General features: G+C 49.6%; 1 protein-coding gene across 1 annotated transcript; it reads left to right on the forward strand.

The window, feature by feature from the left end:
- Positions 1-1,067: 1,067 nt before the first annotated feature.
- Tspan3 (tetraspanin 3) lies at positions 1,068-19,970 on the forward strand. The gene is made up of 9 exons (XM_013011940.1): positions 1,068-1,195; positions 1,314-1,431; positions 11,067-11,258; positions 11,458-11,532; positions 13,262-13,363; positions 13,908-14,060; positions 14,297-14,380; positions 19,502-19,746; positions 19,786-19,970. The coding sequence occupies exons 1-8, from the start codon at positions 1,068-1,070 to the stop codon at positions 19,592-19,594; spliced, it is 945 nt and encodes a 314-aa protein (XP_012867394.1). The 3' UTR covers positions 19,595-19,746; positions 19,786-19,970.
- The last annotated feature ends 90 nt before the right edge of the window (positions 19,971-20,060 follow it).

Raw genomic sequence — 20,060 nt, forward strand, 5'->3', positions numbered from 1 at the left:
GCCCAGGCTCTGAGTTCAAGCCTCAGGACCAGCACAGAAGTTCAGAGACACCCTCCCTCCAAAATGAGAAACATTTTGTTATTAGGTAGTAAGACAGTTAAGAGACAGCACCTTGGCTCTGCAAGCTGAAAGTTCCGGGTGAAATAGTGGACATCGCTGTCCAGGCTTAAAGATGGACACAGGGGGTGCTAGATATGTCGGAACTGTTTTCACAAGTCATATTTTTGTTGACGAAATTGGAAAGTCATCTAAGTAACCACTCAGGACTTCAGAAACTGAGTTTGTTTTAAAAAATCTACTCATCTGTGCTAGCCTGGCGCCCGTGGCTCACACTTGAAATCCTAACTAAGGAGGCTGAGATTTAAGGATCATAGTTCAAAACCAGCTAGGGCAGGAAAGTCCATGAGACTCTTTATCTGCAATGAACCACCAGAAAACAGGAGATAGTGCTGTGGCTCAACACGGTAGAGTGCTCCCCTCGAGCAAAAGAGCTCAGGGACAGCACCCCGACCCTGAGTTCCACCCCACAACCAACAAGAAATAAAACGACTTTGGTGTGCTGTGGTAAGGAAGCTAAGAAACAGGAAATTAAAATTGTGGCCACTATTAGATGTGACTACTGATAGATCATTAGCTTCTCACTTTTGGGCGACAGTATTTGCTGTGGCTCCCTACTTGTTGATAGTTTCAGCCTGCTGGGGGTGGCATTAGATGTGACTCGTTTCTGACCTCGCTGCGCAGGACTTCCCGTGAGTAGGGGCAGGGCACGTCCTCACGCTGCTCCTGCAGCGGGGCCTCCAGGTTGACCAGCTGACGTTGGCCCCACCAGGGGACAGACCCTTGTTCTCTGCTCTAGACTCCCCTGGAACCTGTGGTGTTAGCAAAAGATGTGCTTTCAAAAGACTGGAAAGGGTGCTTTCTTCTCTGATGCAAACTGAGGTTGAAGCTTGCTGGGCAGCTGTGTCAGCATTCACCTACCTGTTCACCACCGAAGGCTAGGAGGAGGAGACTCACTCAAAACCCTTAACTGGTGCTTCACGGTTCCAGTCAGGGTTACACAGACCCTGATGGCGGTGCCCTGGCCAGAGCTTACTGTTTCTTGCTTGGACGCTGGCGCCTTCGGCAGCGTGTATAATGACTGCGATGTGAACACAGATGCTTGGGAACAGAATCACCTGACAGCCCGCATTGTTAGGTTAGTTTGGCACCGTTTGGGCTTGTGTGCTGGTGAAGAATGGGCACACACTAACCAGAGAAATACTCAGTTCTCAAATTCACCAAGTTGTCTTAGAGAGTTCTTCGCCAGATTCCAGCATGTTGTGGTTTGCAGCTTGCAAGATGGCTGTGGACAAGTGTGAGCGCGCACAGCCCGACTCTGTAGCGTGGCGTAGCTTCCCGTGTCAGTGCTGGACTCAGGCTTCATTCCAGAAGGTGGGACTGCGGCGGGGGGGGGGGGGGGGGGGGGGGGGAGGGGGGAGGGAGTCCTCAGGTAAATGGCTAAGCGTTGGAATAAATACTTAGTTCGTCTGTACCTGTCTTTACACTACTAGACCAAGGGCAAACAAGACTCTTAATTTGGTACTCAGGAGGCTGAGATCCAAAGGATTGTGGTTCAAAGCCAGCCAGGTCAGAAAAGTCCCAAGAGACTCCTGTCTCTAGATTAACCAGCAAAAAGCTGGAATTTGCCCCAGAAGGCCTTGTTTAAAACAAAGCCTTGAGCCACAGCTCCACGTCTGGCTTTTTGCTGGTTAATTGAAGATGTCTTATGTCTGAATTTCCCTGCCCTGGCTGCCTTCAAGCCGTGATCCTCAGATCTCAGCCTCAGGAGTAGCTGGGATTACAGGCGTGAGCCACCAGCGCTGCCTGGCTTTACTTTCTCTACCCTACTAGAAAAGGCGGCTGACAGTGTTAGCTGCGTGTGTTTATCTTAGGCATCACAGGGCCAGAGGAGAACAAGCTTTCTTCTGCTTTGAGAGTCTGATCTTGTGGGCTGTGGAGGCCGCTGTACTTCATTTTTATGAGCAGAGCTTAACGGGAAAACACCCGTAGAGCTGGAACAGCTCGGGCGTGTGACTTAGTGGAAAGCCACCTATAACCTTTAAATTTTATCTTGCCTTAAAAAAAACTGTTATGCTTGCCTGTGTGGCTGCATTTTTAAGAAAATTGCCTTGCTAAACAGATGAGACGTATACATGAGCACTTTGTACTCATATTGTAGATAAATCGTGAACAAGACAGAGAAGAATCTTCACTGTTCTTACAGAACTCTTCTTTTTTTTTTTTGGTCAGTCCTGGGACTTGAACTCTGGGCCTGGGCGCTGTCCCTCAGCTCTTCAGCTCAAGGCGAGCGCTCTACCACTTGAGCTACAGTGCCGCTTCTGGTTTTCTGGTGGTTTATTTGGAGATACAAGTTTCACAGTCTTTCCTGGCTTTGAACCACGATCCTAAGATCTCAGCCTCCTGAATAGCTAGGATTACAGGCAGGAGCCACCGGTGTCCGGCTTTACAGAACTCTTAAGTAAAACAAGACCAGCAATTAAAGAAGAAAGAGCCCAATAAGGTTGTGCACACCTGTAATACCAGCTCCTGGAGGGGGAGGCAGGAGTTCCATGCAAAACTAGCAAAGACCCTATCTCAAAAACCTCACACTTGGGCTGGGAAGGTGGCTCAGTGGTAGAGCGCTGGCCTTGCATGCCTGAGGCCCTGGGTTCGATTCCTCAGCACCACATAAGCAAAAAGAAAAAAGCCGGAAGTGGCGCTGTGGCTCAAGTGGTAGAGCGCTAGCCTTGAGCTGAAGAGCTGAGGGACAGCGCCCAGGCCCAGAGTTCAGACCCCACGACCAGACCCAAAAAAAATAAAAACAACCTCACACTTGTAATTCTAGCTACTCAGAAGGCTGAGATCCAAAAGATTGTGGAGGTTCAAGTGATAAAGCACCAGCCATACAAGGGAAGGGGCACTTGCCTAGCCAGCTTGAGGCAGTGGGTTCAAGCCCCAGGACCACAACACAAAAATACCAGATGGTAAGCCAGGGGGGTGAGGCTGGCAGAGACTTCTTCAGGAGGTGACAGTTAAAGTGAAGTGGAAGAAGGGGCCAGTTTTGGGGTGAGGGGTCAGCGGTGGCTTCAGGACTAGAGAAGTAGCCATTGTCCAAGCCCCTGAGAGGTCTGCCTTCCTGCTTTAAAGCCGAGAGCGCGCTGCTCTGCTCCGAGTCTGCTGACTCGTGTGTCATCTCAGTGTTTTTTCTGCACCTTGGCTTGGTGAGGCCGGAAGCTCGTCTACTTCCGGTTCTGCTTCCAGCAAAGATCCAGCTGCTGAACACACCTTTCACCAGCAGAGCTTTTATTTTATTTTATTGCTGTGTGTGTGCGCGCATGCTCTGGTACTAGGTTAAACTCTCGGCCTGGACACTGTCCTTTAGCTTTTTCACTTACGACGGCTGTACTGCCATTTGAGCCACAGCTCCACTTTGGCTCTCTGGTGGTTAACTGGAGATCAAGAATGCCATGGGCTTTTCTGCTCTGCCTGGCTGTGAACTGTGCTCCTGAAATCTCAGCCTCCTGAGTAGCTAGGCTCGTAGGCTTGAGCTCTCAGCGCCCTGGCTATATATGGTCTTCCTTCCTTTTTATTTTTTGGTGGGGGGTAGTGGGGTTCGAACTCGGGGTGTTGCACTTGCCAGGTAAGCGCTTTGCCACTGAGCTTCATCCCAGCTACATCCCTCTCTCTCTTCCTCTGAAGAATTTGTCAAGGTCACTAGGTCAGGGAAATTATTTGCATTTATTTGTTGATTTTTGAACTCTACCTTTCTCTCTCTCTCTCTTGGGGATTTTGTTTAAGGCTGGTGCTGTACCACAGCACCCCACAGTTCCATTTCTGGCTTTTTGGTGGTTAATTGGAGATAAAAAGTCTCTTGGACTTCCTGCCTAGCTTGGCATCAGAATGAAGATCTTCAGATCTCAGCCTCCTAACTAACTAGGATTGTAGGCATGAGCCACTGGCGCTCTGCTTGTTTTTTGTTTTTGTTTTTTTAAAGGAATATAAAATGATTTATTGACACTGTTCTTCATTATTTATAATAAACAATATACAGCTGGGTAGTGTTCTGATCACTACAAACTTGTTTTTCTGACCTTTATGGGACCGTGGCCCAACAGAAAAAAATTGAGCCTACATGTATAAGGAATGAGTGGGGGTAAAGGAAAGGTATACAGTTGGATAATTATAAAATTTACTCATTCATTTAGGCCAGCGGCTTCTAAACAGTCGAAAACGTTTAACTAGCTGATTTTACATTTCCATCCGCCAAATCTTAGCCCATGATTCATGAGCTTTTAATATACAGATTCCAATATTCTATGAAGGAAGGGTTCACTGTAGAAACTTTCAATGAAAATAGTGTAGGGCTGGGAAGGTGGCTCAGTGGTAGAGCGCTTGCCTTGCATGCCTGAGGCCCTGGGTTCCATTCCCCAGCACCACATAAGCAAAAAGAAAAAAGCCAGAAGTGGCACTGTGGCTCAAGTGGTAGAGCGCTAGCCTTGAGCTGAAGAGCTGAGGGATAGCGCCCAGGCCCAGAGTTTAGGCCCCATGACCGACCAAAAAAAAAAAAAGAAAGTAAAGTGTATCCTAGTTTTCTCATCTGGGTGGAGGAAGTTGTTGGTAGCAACAAACTTTGTCCTTTTCAGAAATTTTGCAATCCTGTTGCGTTTGCTTGTCTATGGCAGAGGCAGGAGAACTAGAGTTTGAGGCTTATTTGGCTCCCAAGCAAGTTCAAGGCTAGCCTGGGCTGCCTAATGACCCTCAGCAACAAGGGGCTGGGAAGGTGGCTCAGTGGTAGAGCGCTCGCCTTGCATGCCTGAAGCCCTGGGTTCAATTCCTCAGCACCACATACACAGAAAAGGCTGGAAGTGATGCTGTGGCTCAAGCGGTAGAGCGCTAGCCTTGAGCAAAAGCAGCTCAGGGACAGTGCCCAGGCCCTGAGTTCAAGCCCCAGGGCTGCCAAAAACAACGACAAAAATAAAACCAAAACAAGGGCTAGGGATGTACCTCAGGCCCAGGGTTTGATGTGCAGCTCTTCTAAACAAGCAAAACCTCCAAAACGAAAAACTACCTGTGTACGTATTTTGTTTGCACACACACGAACACACAAAAAACTTCAGGATGGTCCTTCCACATAACGGTTAAAGACAAGTTCTGATTACCTAATGACTGAAATAAAAAATGGCCTAATTTTTTTTATCCCCACCCTCCCTCTCGGCCTAATATTTTTTTAAAACCTGTTCCTGAATGGAAATATCTGCAGTATCAATATTTTCCTATAAAGAAAGCCTTTCTTATATTTGTTCAAGTAACCAGTACTATAGAGAGGGAATAAACCAACTCTCCCGGTACTGTTTTCAAAACCAACATATCAAACTTGATTTTCATTAGAATGTAGTTATTGTTTCAGACCATTAATTCAAAAACCAAGACTCAGGTTTCACATATATGTGTACACATATATTTTTTAAATTAAAAAATTTTTTAATATATATTTTTATTGTGAAAATACTGTACAGAGGGGTTACAATTACATGGGTAAGATAATGAGTACATTTCTTATCAAGCATTGTAGCCTCCTGCTTTGTTTCCCCTTCCCATCCCTTCATATCGTTTTCCCCCTCCATCCCCCCCACCAAAGTTGTAAAGTTCGTTTTTTGACATAACGACTTGTACATCTCATTGTTGCAATGGGTACTCCTGTTGTACATGTATTTTTATATATACAGATTATATATGTATACGTATCTATATATCCCTACCAATATATATATATATATATATACATATATTTGCGTGTATATACACACACACACATTTATATAAAGCATTTCCAACAACTACTGAGCATCTTCTGAGCAAGAATGCCAAGTTAGTCTCTCTCCATAAAATGCAATTACATTCTGAAGACATTTCCTGTTTGCCTCTAGCCAGCTCCAAGTTCATCTTCATCTTTTTTATTTTTTTGTCGGTCGTAGGGCTTGAACTCTGGAACTGAGCCCTCTTCAGCTCAAGGCGAGCTCTCTACCACCTGACCCACAGCGCCACTTCTGGTTTTCTGGTGGTTCATTGAAGATCGAGTCTCACAGACATTCCTGCCTGGGCTGGCTTTGAACTGTGATCCTCAGATCTCAGCCTCCTGAGTAGCTGGGATGACAGGCGGGAGCCACCGGCGCCAGCTTCCATCCCCATCTTTCCACTTCCCAAGAACCATCAGTTCTCTACTGCCATGTGGCCTCATCATTCATTTGAGATCCAGCCCCTGGGTTGTCAGCAGTATTCTTTCCTTCTTTGATTTGCCATCATCAGAGTCCCGGTCTGATAAAGGTTTTCTTTTTGTACCATCCTTTTCTTTAGCAGCTTTCTGCGAATTAAGAAATGCTTCCGTTTATTCTGGACAGTCTCAGTTTTCTTCAGGCTCCCAAGTGTAGTCAGCATCTGTACTTCCCTTCCACTTCAGGAAATACAGTATTCTACCTTCCCATGCGCCACACGATGGTCTGGTACTTATGCCACAACAAATTCTTCAGGCTCTGCTTCTTTGACTTTTTTTGGGGGGGTCCGGTCATGGGGCCTGAACTCTGGGCCTGGGCGCTGTCCCTCAGCTCTTCAGCTCAAGGTAGCACTCTACCACTTGAGCCATAGCACCACTTCCGGCTTTTTTTTTTTCTGCTTATGTGGTGCTGAGGAATCGAACCCAGGGCCCCATGCATGCAAGGCAAGCGCTCTACCACTGAGCCACCTTCCCAGCCCTTTGACTTTTTTTTGTTGGTCATAGAGCTTGAACTCTGGCCTGGGCGCTGTCCCCTCAGCTCTTCAGCTCAAGGCTAGCGCTCTACCACTTGAGCCATAAGCGCCACTTCCGTCTTTCTGAGTGGTTTATTGGAGATAAGAGTCTCATGCCCAGGCTGGTTTTGAACTGCAGTCCTCAGATCTCAGCCTCCTGAGTAGCTAGGATTACAGGCTTGACTCCCTGGCACCCGGCTAAGAGGCCATTTTTAATTGCAGACATCAAGAGCTCAGATGCTCTGGGTCATGATCCTGCGGCAGTGTTCTTGATCTTTCAAATGTCTTTGTGAGGTATATGATTTCCTCACACACCACAAACCTACATTCCTAAGTTAGGCTTTGACAGAGTGGCGAGGGCTTTAGGCCTGTGGACCTCTGCCTCAGGCATTCTTCTGTTTTCGCTATTAGGATTTGGTGCTACAGTGTGAGTGCGCTCTGCACACATCTCTTCCACCCGACTCGGTCACTCACTCAAGGGCGGGTCCCTACAAGAAGAGTTAGTAGATAGGCTGAAGCAGCTGGCTTTCCACACACATCATTTTGTTTTCCTTTGTCACCCTTCTGTCTGCATCTTCCCATGTCTTTGAATAGTGCTAGGTTTCGTTATGACTGAGGTAGTTGGAATGTCACAGGGTGAAGTTTTGGGAGGCTTTTAGACCTACACTGTGTAGAATTACCAGTGATTGCATACTGGATAGTTGTGAGGAAAGTAGCTGAGCTCTGTGACTCATGCCTGTAATCCCAGCTACTCAGAAGACTGAGATACACGGTTCACCGTTCAGATCTAGCCCAGGCAAAATGTCTGTGAGACTCTCATCTCCAGTTAACCACCAAAAAGCCAGAAATGGAGCTATGGCTCAAGTGGTAGAGCACAAGCCTTGAGTGAAAAAGCTAAGGGACAGTGCCAAGGCCCTGAGTTCAAGCCCCAGTAATCACACACACACACACACACAGGATTGGGTGGTATGTGGGTCTTAACATTGAATTGGCTTATTTTCTTTTGAGAGGATTTGAGTCCCCCCCCCCCCCAACACTACTTTTTAAAGCATCACAAATGCTTATGTAAGAATGAACTTTTCACTTTAGGAGTTTTCTTCTGTGACTGGGCAGAAGCACACCAAGACGAGCCCTGCACTTGGGGATCTCATAAAAATAGCTTTGTTTTTCAGAGGAGCAGCCTGGCGTCCTGGAAAAGCACGGGCTGCCCGGAGCTTGCCAGGGCTGGGCCGTGATGTAAGCATGGGCGGATTAAAGGGCACCGAAGCGCGTTTGCAGAAGATGCAGAAGACAGTTCTTTCTGCGACTTGAGGCCTTGGCCTTTCCCCTAAACTCCCCTCCCCTTCTGTCAGAAGGAGGTTTATTTTTAGTCATCTGCCCTGGCGCAAATCCTCCTTGCATGCGCAGAGGGGTGACTAAAGCAGGCTATACCTTTCTCCACTCCCTTTGTGCCTTCCCCCCCTTCTCTGTGCCTTCCCTGCCCCCCATCTTTCCCCCTTCTTCCCCTTTCATCCTCTCCCCTCCCCCACTTCTCCCCTCCCTTCCCTCCTCCTCCCTCTCTTCCCTCTCCTCTCCCTCCTCTCTCCCTCCTTTGCAGCTGCTTTGTTGGCAAAGCCCAGATCCCATCACGGCCCACGTGAGGGAAGATTTAACCCTGCTCACCTTTATTTAGCTTTTCTATTAATAGCCAGAGATCTCAGTTAAAAATCCAAGTTGACTGCAAAGGCCAGGCCACTGGTGGGCGCTCAGGACCGCCCTGCACCTGCGCCTTCGTGATTCACGCCTGCCTTGCTGGTGGCTGGGTTTCTGTCTCCAGGTACTGTTAGGTCGCCTGCTCAGTACTTTCGAGGTCACGGGTGGTGTTTTGTACTGTCGGGTCGCCTGCTCAGTCCTTTCGAGGTCACGGGTGGTGTTTTGTACGTGTTCTGCAGCTGTGCACAGGCACGTCCTAAGCGGAGTCCACTAAAAGAACCCGTGGCGTTGCCTTTGCTCTGGAAACTTCTGTGGACCAGGAATACGATTGAAGAGCAGCGGTGGCCGTTCCGCTGCTGTGTGCAGCCCTTCTGTCCCCACCCGGAGCTGCAGGAGCTGACCTTGGCTAGGCTCTCCGGTCCACGTGGGCCTGTTGACCGCACGGCAGCCTGGGTGACAAAGATGCTCTGCGTCTTTATTTTAGGTCCAGGACCAGGACTCGCAGTGAATACCTGACGCTTTCACTCATTGGCTGGTGCTCTACCAATTAAATTAAGCCACGCCTCCAGCCCCGTGCTTTGCGCCTTGGTGCACAGCTCTGTCAGAGGCCCGCGGCATCTGCCACAGCCTCATGTGTGTGCCAGAGTCAGAATGCACACAAAGTGCGGATTTTATAGGAATCTTCAGGTTGAAAACCCATCTTTTTTTAGGGGTTCGGTCGTGGGGCCTGAACTCCGGACCTGGGCGCTGTCCCTCAGCTCTTCAGCTCAAGGCTAGCGCTCTACCACTGGAGCCACAGCGCCACTTCCGGCTTTTTTCTTTTTGCTTATGTGGTGCTGAGGAATCGAACCCAGGGCCTCAGGCATGCAAGGCAAGGGCTCTACCAGCCCCTCAAGGATAATGCTTTGAACCACACCTCCACTTCCAGCTTCTTGGTAGTTAATCAGAGATAAGAGTCTCACAGACTTTCCTGTCTTGAGTTGGCTTTGATTCATGATGCTCAGATCTCAGCTTCCTGAGTAGTTGAGATTATAGGATGAGCTACCAGCACCTAGCATGAATGATATTTCTGTTTGCTGGCCTGAAGATGATTGAGAAGTTCTGTTCTTTTTTTTTTTTTGGTCAGCCGTGGGGCTTGAACTCTGGGCCTGGGTACTGTCCCTCAGCTCTTCAGCTCAAGGCTAGCGCTCTACCACTTGAGCCACAGCGCCACTTCTGGCTTTTTCTGCTTATGTGGTACTGAGGAATCGAACCCAGGGCCTCAGGCATGCAAGGCAAGCGCTCTACCACTGAGCCACCTTCCCAGCCTGGAGAGGTTCTGTTCTAAAGAAGTTTCTGTGATGGCCCCACCAGCCATCCTATGAGGTCCAGTGTTTGAGCGCAGCCTAACTCTGATCATTCCTCAGTGAGGGAGTAGCAGCGGGCTGTGGGCTCAGGCTGGCACCCGGGGGTGACATTGAGGAGAGTGTGTGCAGACAACACTTGATGAGGCTTTCGAAGAAGCAGAAGCGCTCGCTCCCATTAGGTGTCGAAGCACCTTGTAACTCAGGATGGTTCAAGAATCACAGCGTCACGTGGCCTGGGAACGTCCGCGAGATGCTCATCCCAGCTCCCAGCGCTCCGGCCCAGCAGCAGGCTCCTTGGGGCTCTAGTTCACCCTGGAGTTGAGCAAAAGCATCCGGTATTGTTTAGTGAGCCTCTAGTTTTTACCATCTTGGTCTTTGGGAAATAGTGTCACGAGTGCTATTTGTTTCATTTTCCCCAGGGAGTGGACAGAGGTGAGGAGTGCAGATTTTAGAGTCAGGTTGGGTTCAGATTCTAGCGTGGTCCCTTGTATGTCACTGGTGAAATGCAGCTACGGTGAGCAAATGTGTTACTACCCCCGCCAGCCAGGCCACTGGACAGGTGTCTGGACAGGTCGGCGCTACCCAGAAGCCCTCCGGGGGTGTGTATCCATCTGTCCTCACCATGTTAGAAATAGCTTGGGACGTTGGGGTGTTGCATAGGAATAAGGACACCAACTCGAAAGGAGCCCAGCAAAGCCAAGTTTACTTCCACTGATGGCACACCATCAGCCAAAACTGGCAGATAGACACACAGAGCAGGCGGGTGCTCCCTTTACATCCCTAGCCCAGCAGGCCCCACCCCTCTGCTCCCATTGGCTGAGCTCAGATTCACAACCTGCAGAAGGATAGGGCCGAAATAACAGGTTGTAACTACAATTCATGGAGCTTCTAACATGAGGTTTTAAGGTGTTCAGGAAAAGGATGTAACTAAAATGTAGTTAGCCAGGGCCAAGCCACCTGGCCAGCTCAGGAACTTTCCAGGAAAACAGTTCTCTCAAGAGTAACATGGTCAGCAGTATTATTTATCCACTCAGGCTCTCTTGGGCCACACCATCAGTTGCTATAAAACAGTAGGTGGAGCTGGAAAGCGTTTCAGCGTGGCTGGAGGAGCGGGCAGGTGGGTTGAGACACAGAACTCCCCTGCCCGCAGGGGCTGGGCGTCCGGAGTCTCACGCGTCTCACGGGTGTGTTGGGCCGTGTGTGCAGGGAGCCGCCGGCATCCTGTGCTATGTGGGAGCCTATGTCTTCATCACCTATGACGACTACGACCACTTCTTCGAGGACGTGTACACGCTCATCCCGGCCGTGGTCATCATCGCCGTCGGCGCCCTCCTCTTCATCATCGGCCTCATCGGCTGCTGCGCCACCATCCGGGAAAGCCGCTGCGGCCTGGCCACGGTGCGTGGACGCGGCCACGGGCTCCTCGGAACTCCTGGGGTGGGGGGGAAGTGTTGGCTCGTTTTGTTGCTGTGCTATTGGTATTGGTGGCCTTGAACTCAGGGCCGTGAGCGCTCCTGTGGCTTTTTATCAAGAGACTGGGTAGAGCTATTGTTTTTCTTTCCCTTGTACTTACTTTTTGACAATTTTTTTCTTGCAGTTTGTCATCATCCTGCTCTTGGTTTTTGTCACAGAAGTGGTTGTTGTGGTTTTGGGATACATTTACAGAGCAAAGGTACGTTGTCTCCCGTGACTTACCTGATGCCTAGTGTGTGTGCACCTGTGTGTGTGTGTGCACCTGTGTGTGTGTGTGTGTGCACGTGCACCTGTGTGCACCAGTCCTGGTGGTTGAACTCAGAGCCTGGGCACTGTCCCCTAGCTTTGTCACTCAAGGTGGTACTCTACACTTGAGCCACACCTCCACTTCCAGCTTTTTGTTGGGCAATTGGAGACAGTCTCTCCAATTTGTCTGCCTGGGCAGGCTTTGAATCCTGATCCTCAAATCTCAGCCTCCTGGGTAGCTTAATCTTCTTGGCTGTAAGTATTTCATTTTCTTTTCTGTTACTTCAGAGGAAGCTCCCGCTGAGTGCTGACAGGTGAGAAGTTCATTCATTTCTTTGGCCAATGGAGTCCTGATACCATAGAGCGGGTGGAATACAGAAACTTTCTCTTTCATGAGGGTTTGATTTTTCATCGCTACTTTAAGACATAGGAGATTTTCAGAATTGTGATCCTGCCTTTCACCCATCCTGAGGAAGAAGGCTTCTGCCAGTTTCGGGTGCAAAGGGCCTGTGGCCAGCACTTCCTTCTTGCCCTCCTTCCGTTTTCTTCATCATTCCCGTCTCTTCCCTTTCTATCTAGCTCGCTTTTACTTTCTGCCTGTAATTCCACTTAGTGCTAAACTGGCTGTTTTCATCACTTGTGTTATTTTAGCACCATGACAAAGATAGAATGGAATCATTCCCGTGTAAGTAAAGGCCTAATGGACCACGTTGGTACTCAGAGTAGGTTCTATGCCTATGATCTGGTTATGCCACCACTGGTAAAATTACCAAATGGAGGGGAATGAGGAGATCTGGTGGGACAAACTTTTATTACATGGCACTAATGCCATTTTTAAAATTTTTGGTTGATCATGGGCCTGGGCGCTGTCCCTCAACTCTTCAGCTCAAGGGTAGCTCTCTACCGCTTGAGCCACAGTGCCACTTCCAGTTTTCTGGTGGTTCATTGGAAATAAATCGAGTTTCATGGACTTTCCTGCCTGGGCTGGCTTTGAACCGTGGTCCTCAGATCTCAGCCTCCTGAGTAGCTAGGATTACAGGATCGAGCCACTGGCGCCTGGCAAATGCCATTTTTGTGAGTGATGACAGCTGCATTTTCATGAAAATACAGATTCTAAGGACTTACTGATTACTTTTGCATATTTGGAAGTAAAAACATTGAATAAAGAGCATAAAATTTTTTTTTAATTTATTCTGTGCTAGTCCTGGGGCTTAAACGTGGCCTGAGCTGTCCCTGAGCTTTTTGCTCAAGGCTGGTACTCTATTACTTGAGCTATATTTCTACTTCCAGCCTTTTTGGTGATTGATTAGGTATAAGCATCTCGCGGATTTTCCTGCCTGTCTGGCTTTGAATCACAGTCTCCAGATCTCACTGTCCTGAGCACCTAGAATGACAGCCAGGCATGAGCACCAGTGCACACCTGTCCCAAATCGTCTTAGGAAAGGAACAGAAGCGAGTTTTCAGAGAACATACTGGAAACTTACTGGGAACAATGAAGACGTCGCTCACAGTGGAGGGCGTCTGTTCCTGCGCTCCCCACTCGCGCTCCTCTCCTCTCATACCTCTCATCCCATGTCCTGTAGCCGAATTCTTGCCTGCCTGTTCGAATCTGCGTGAAGGCAAGAAGGGAGACATGCACAATCTCCTCGCCTGGACCACTGTTATTCTTTGTCTTGGTTCAGGTGGAGAACGAGGTTGACCGCAGCATCCAGAAAGTGTACAAGACCTACAATGGAACCAACCCTGACGCTGCCAGCCGGGCCATCGACTATGTACAGAGACAGGTGAGCCTGTGGCGCCCTCCTGTGGCGGGACATGGCATCGCCTCCGCCACTGCTGCCTAGCACCTTGATGTGCACACGCTTTCCCCCAGGCTGAACCATGGGAAGCATATCCCACCAGGACCCAGGCCAAGACAGTTAGCAAAAACATCTCAGACCTTTGTTCTGTGTGCCAGTACTGGGGCTTGGACTCAGGGCCGTGTACTCTCCCTTAGCTTTTTCCCACTCAAGGCTGGTGCTCTGCCATTTGAGCCACAGCTCTACTTCCGGCTTTTTGTTGGTTGGAGATGAGAGTCTTGGATTTGTCTGCCAGGGCTGGCTTCTAACTGTGATCCTCAAATCTCAGCCTCCTCAGTAGCTAGGAGTAGAGGCTTGAGCCACCTGTGCCTGGCTAGCATTTCCTTTATTGTAGAAAGTTCTGTTGGACATCACTGATCTCGAATAACATATTTCAAAACTCTAACAGTACATGAAACTCTGAAGCTCAGCGTGTGGACATACATGTATCTTGTCAGGGAATAATGAATACACCCATTCTCTCCTCCAGTTGCACTGTTGTGGAATTCATAACTACTCAGACTGGGAAAATACAGACTGGTTCAAAGAAACCAGAAACCAGAGTGTCCCTCTGAGCTGCTGCAGAGAGACTGCCAGCAGCTGCAATGGCAGCCTGGCCAGGCCCTCGGACCTCTACGCTGAGGTGAGTCCAGCCCAACCTCCTGACCTGCCAGCAGCCCGCCCCCTGCCCCTCCGCTCCACCCTTGAGTGCTGTCTTAGTGTTTCTGGTGTTCTGTTGTGGTTACATGCGTTTCAGTTGCTTTACCCAGACAGCCCTGTAATCACACCTTCCATTCCCATTCCTTCCAGCAAGTACTAGCCTGTGACGCTTGGCTCTCCTTTGCAAAGATGCTGATGAGGATAACTGTTGTGTTGCAGGGCTGTGAGGCTCTGGTTGTGAAGAAGCTGCAAGAAATCATGATGCATGTGATCTGGGCAGCGTTGGCCTTTGCAGCGATCCAGGTGAGGGCACAGGTAGCCACCGAGCTGTGGTCAGCCCCAGCTGTGAGCCCCAAATAGGGTTTGTTTGTTTTTTTATGGTGGTGGGGCTTGAACTCTGGGCCTGAGCGCTGTCCCTCAGTGCTTAGCTCAAGGCGAGCGCTCTACCACTTGAGCCACAGTGCCATTTCCGGTTTTCTGGTGTTTAATTGGAGATAGGAGTCTCATGGACTTTCCTGCTCCGGCTGACTTTGAACCACGATCCTCAGATCTCGGCCTTCTAAGTAGCTAGGATTACGGGCATGAGCCACTGGAGCCCAGAAGAGTTTTAAGCACAAAGTAGTAGTGAGAATCTTGGTGGACACAGGTAACCTGGAAGTGATGGGAATAACACTGTCTGCTCCGGAAGTGGGGGGGATATCCTGGTTCAACATCTTGTCTCTAGACCTGGTCCCAGAAGGATGAAAAACCCTGTGATCTGGATGTGGACGCACTGGACAGAGGCTCTGCTTTATTTCCTTGCCGTGTGTAGGGAGTGAGCTGCAAACAACTATTGTTGTGGGAGATGTCATTTTCCTGCTGAGATTCTTTCTATAGCTTCCACGCCTGCTGTCAGTGTACTGCGGAATCCTTCTCTCTCACGCCTCCTTTTCCCTTCTCTCCTCCCCCGGCACATATTTTAATAGCATGGGGGAGGCCATACTAGGGTTTGAACTTAGGTCCCCACAATCAACTAAGCAAGTACTTCACTGCTGAGCAAAACCTCTAGCCCTGAACCTCACAGTTTGTTTGTTTTTTTTTTTAAGTCTCATTGCTTTATCTTAGAAATGGAAAGCTTCATTTCAGTTTTCTTTGTGTAGTCTTTCTCTTTTGAATTCTTATTTTCCTGTCCTTAAGATTTTATTTGTCTGGAATTTGAATTCTGTCTTGTGCTAGCATGGCTGGCAATCTACCACTTGAGTCACATCTCCAGCCCCGTTTCTTGCTGGTTATTTTCAAAAAAAGTGCTGACCTTGGCCTTGAACTGAGATCCTTCTGCTCCCAGCCTTCTGAAAAGCTAGGTGTGTGTGTGTGTGTGTGTGTGTGTGCGTGCGCGCGCACGCGTGTGTGTCCGTGTGTGCGCGCGTGCACGTGCGTGCCACCAGTATCTAGCTTGCAGGTTTTCTTTGCAGTTTTTTAATTCTTATTTTTGTGGTGCTGAGGATTGAACACTGTGCTTCATGTGTGTCAGACAAGCCTGCCACTGAGCCATTTCTCGTAAACACTAAATTACGTGTTATTATTTTATTGAGGAAGAGTCTCACTATGTTGGCCTGTGCTGGGTCTGAAATCCTGGGCTTACGTGATCTTCCTGCCTCAGACTCCTAAGTAGCTGAAAAGCGGTGCAGGCCCTCCTCTCCCCCCCGCCCCCCCCCACCCCCAGGGACTCCCTGAACATATTTTCATTGGTGTGTGCCTAACCCAAGAACTGCTAGAACTTTGGTCACTTAGTCTTCACAGTGTTTCTTTTAAGAAATGCTTTTTTTTTTTTTTTTGGCTTGACAGAAAAGACTCCCCTGTAATAACTGAGGTTGACACCATTGGTATCCATGGCTTCATTCTTAATTCTTCCCAACTGCCCCTCATGCTGTGCCGTTGGCGCCTGGCAGCGCTGCTGCTGGTATCGTGAGGTGCTTGTGCAGAGTGGCTGGCGGCGGCTCCGGTGCCTTCCACTTCGTCCACAAGCTTCCAGTCCCGTTCTCCTCGGGCCACTGCTTATACCTCTCACCCCAGTGAAAAGTAATGGACTACGCCAGGCGCTGGTGACTCAGACCTGCGATCCTAGCGACTCAGGAGGCTTGAGATCTGAGAATCGCTTTCAGAGCCAGCCCCAGCAGTTAGATCCTTGAAACTCCCACCTTCAATTAACCAGCAAAATGCTGCACAGGAGGTGTGGATCAAGTGATAGAGCACTATCCTTGAGGGAAAAAGCTGAGCAAGAGTACAAAGTCCTGAGTTCAAGCCCAGTACTGGCCAAGAAACAAATAAGTTCTTGAAACAGGCTTCAAGCTTAAAGGATGTATTTTAAGAAGGTGTTGGATATCTTTAAATTGTTAGATTAAAGCCCGTGTAATTGCTAGATTAAGCGTAAGGTGCTAGAGGGCCTGCCCTTGGTCTGTTTGAGCTGGAGCTGGTGCTGTGGGACAGAAAGCACCCTTTCACTGGCAGGATGGAAACAGTTTACCCTGCTGATCCTCAGACAGCCCTGAAATGATTTATTGTGATCCTAGCTCTATTTGCTATGGTCTCTGCCCTTCTGAGCATTTTCTTTGCAGCTCAGGAGCAGTAATCTAGTGATCAGCAGGGATGTGTTTCATATTTTGATCATCTGTACAAATATTCATCTCACTGAAAATCATAGGCTACGAAGGAGGTCTCTTTCCAGGCAAATCCTAGGCGGTGCGTCCTTAATGATAATAAGCCACACTTATTAGCATGCAGCAGAACATTCTGGAATGACTCGCTGCTTATGCTCCTGACACACTGTGTGTAGATGTGTGTAGACGCTGAAAGGCGGGCTTGGCCCTGTCACTCATCCGGTCATGTGGTTGGCCAGTCAGATGTTTCCCTCTGCCCCCACCACCTGCCGCCTGCATGTTACACTTAAATCACCCGACCAAAGGAAACGAGGCGAAAGACTGGAGTTTTTTCTTTCCAGTTGAAAAAGCCTAAATCACGGATCCAAAGCTTCCAGAGTTTTCACTTGTCAAAACCTAAAGGTTTTAAAAATGAAAAACATGTGTAAACACTAGTTTCAAGAGGGGTGAAATCCATCTGAAATAACCCAGAAGTTTTCCCTAATTGTATTTTCTTTTTTTTTTGTCGGTCGTGGGGCCTGAACTCTGGGCCTGGGCGCTGTCCCTCAGCTCTTCAGCTCAAGGCAAGCGCTCTACCACTTGAGCCACAGCGCCACTTCCGGTTTTCTGGTGGTTTATTGGAGATAGGAGTCTCACGGTCTCTCCTGCCCAGGCTGGCTTTGAACCGCGATCCTCAGATCTCAGCCTCCTGAGTAGCTAGGATTACAGGCGTGAGCCACCAGCGCCCGGCTTGTATTTTCTTTTTTTTAAAGCATGCCTAGAAAGGTTTTCATCTTTTGATACTCAAATTATCTATCTGTGTCCTATGTGTGAGAAGCAGAACAAAGAGAGAGAGAATGCCACGGTATCAGGAGCTTTGTGCTTGTACACCAATCCAGATGGAAATTTATGGAGATTTCCATCATAAATATGGAAATTTAGAGCTTGAAAGAGAGAAAGAAAGGGAGATTCTCTGGTCCTCAGCCCCTTGTTTGCCAGCAAAGTAGGGATAGCAACTTGGGAATGCAACTTGGGACACTTCCTCTGCTCAGACAGGAGCCGACCCAAGCCTGCCCCAGGAGCCAGGCCAAATTCCTCATTCTATTAGAGGGGCTGATGATGGACACTTCAGTTAGATAAAATCTAGAGATGAGCTAGCTCCGTGGCTCACACCTGTCATCCCAGCTGCACAGGAGGCTGAGAGCTGACCACTGCGCAGTCTGGTCTGCAGAGCTCTGACTGCACAGGAAGGCAGCCTGCTGGCAGAAATAGGAGCTGGTTTCCCCAGCAAATCAGTGATTGCTAGAGGTCCATGATTTTATTGCTCAGTTTGCCATGGGAGCCTCTGTTTGGTTTTACAGCTTTTGGAAGATTGATTTGATGTACAGTGAATAGAAATGAGTTTCTTTCTCTAGGAAGCAGATACTAAATAATATGCACCATTAGCTTAAGATATTTAGTAAATGTTGAGCAACATATACTGTAAATGTCTTTAAGGAGCTTTATTATGTTTGTGTGTGTATGACAGTACTGGGGCTTGAACTCAGGGCCTGCACACTGTCCCTTAGATTTTTTCAAAGCTCAAGCCTGGTGCTCTACCACTTGAGCTATACACCTCCACTTCAGGCTTTTGCTGGCTAATTGCAGATAAGAGCTCCACAGACTTTGCTGCCTAGTCAGGCTTCAAACTATGATCTTCAGATCTCAGCTTCCTGAGTGGCTAGGATTACAGGTGTGAGCCATGGTACCTGTTTTAAGTTGCTTTGAACTAGCAAGCACTAACATCAGCAGGTGTTAAATGTCTGGTGGGTCTGGGTGGTCCTGAGTGGGGTTAGTGGCTACAGTGAAGGAGTGTGCGGCTTTAAACCTGAAGAATTCAGATTCAGGACATCTCCCTCTTGGTTTCTGTTTCGTGGTAACGGTTCTTTTCAGATCCCGCGTGTCTGTTTATGGACCAGGTGCCTTTGCTGAAATTAGATCGGCCCTTTGAAATGAAATAAATAGCTGGGCCTCTAGGCTGTCAGTGAGGAGTTAGAACAGCAAATTAACTTTCCTTGAGCCCTTTGCTTACTGTTTATATTTTCTAAGAAGCTGGGTCAAAATTTCTGGAATCATTTTCTCTTTAATCCATCTTAATCCTCCTGCTTTTCCAAAGAACATAGCCTGACTTTGTTCCTGCTCCAGGGTGGGCTACTGCAGAAGGATTAGGCCTTATTAAAATGCAACAGCGAAGCAAGAGTGACCTTTAAAAACTCAGCACATGCATGCAGTGTCACACAACCAGGCCTGCAGCTTAGACGCGGACTGTGAAAGAAATGGAAACCCTCAACACTTTTTAGCCCATTGGTTTAACACCATGGAGCTGTTTGTGGACTGAATTTTGTGTGTTGGAAATTAGGCTTTCCTCCCCCAAATCTAGATGCTGAAAAGACCACCATGAAACTTACCGTCCCTTAAAAAAAACATTGATTTGTGCCTGTGCTGGGTCGTGAACTTAGGGCCCTCTGGCTCAGATCACCAAAATCTGACGCGCTAGGGGGTGTTGGTGGCTCACGCCTGTCACCCCGGCTCCCCAGGCGCTGGGCTTCAAAGCCGCCTGCACCGCCGGGAAAAGCCAGACACGGAAGTTTGGCCCAAGTGGTAGAGCAGAAAAGCTTAAGGGAGAGCGCCCAGGCCCCGAGTTCAAGTCCCAGCACCAAACGTGCCGGCGGGAGGGCTGACTGCGGAGGGAGGGAGGGCTGCGGAGGGGGGGCTGACTGCGGAGGGAGGGGGGCTGGCGGTGGAGCTGACGCTGCCTTTGTTCCCGCAGCTGCTGGGCATGCTGTGCGCCTGCGTGGTGCTGTGCCGGCGGAGCCGCGACCCCTCCTACGAGCTGCTCATCACCGGGGGCACCTACGCCTAGGGCCGCGCTCTGATTGGCAGGTGGCGGGCCCGCCCCTCCGCGCCCCCAGCGCACGCGCACTGCTGCCGGAGCGGCCCCTCCCTGTGCCGGCCGCGTCTCCGTGGGTTTGCCAGGGAGGGGCGGAGGCGGGCGGAGGCCTGGGCGCCGCGGGGGTCCCCCGGTCTCCGAGTCCCCGTCTTCACGGCGGAGAGCCGGCCGCGGTGCGCCAAGGCCCCGACGCCAACCTGGTTCAAGCGGACGCCGCCCCGGACCCTCGCCACGTCCTTCCGAACACACGGCCCCGGCCCGGTGACCGCCCGGCCCGGCCGCCTAGACTAGCGCAGACCCGCTCCCTGTAAATAGGAAAGCCACGCAATAAACGCGTCCTCTCCCCACAGCCGCGCGCGCACGCGTGCCCTCCGTGTGCCCGCCGCCGCGTGTCCTCCGTGTGCTCTCGGTGTGCCCTCCGCCGCGTGCCCTCCGTGTG

This window comes from Dipodomys ordii, unplaced genomic scaffold (genome assembly GCF_000151885.1).
Source record: "Dipodomys ordii isolate 6190 unplaced genomic scaffold, Dord_2.0 Scaffold15, whole genome shotgun sequence".
In the NCBI taxonomy this organism is placed as follows: Eukaryota; Metazoa; Chordata; class Mammalia; order Rodentia; family Heteromyidae; genus Dipodomys; species Dipodomys ordii.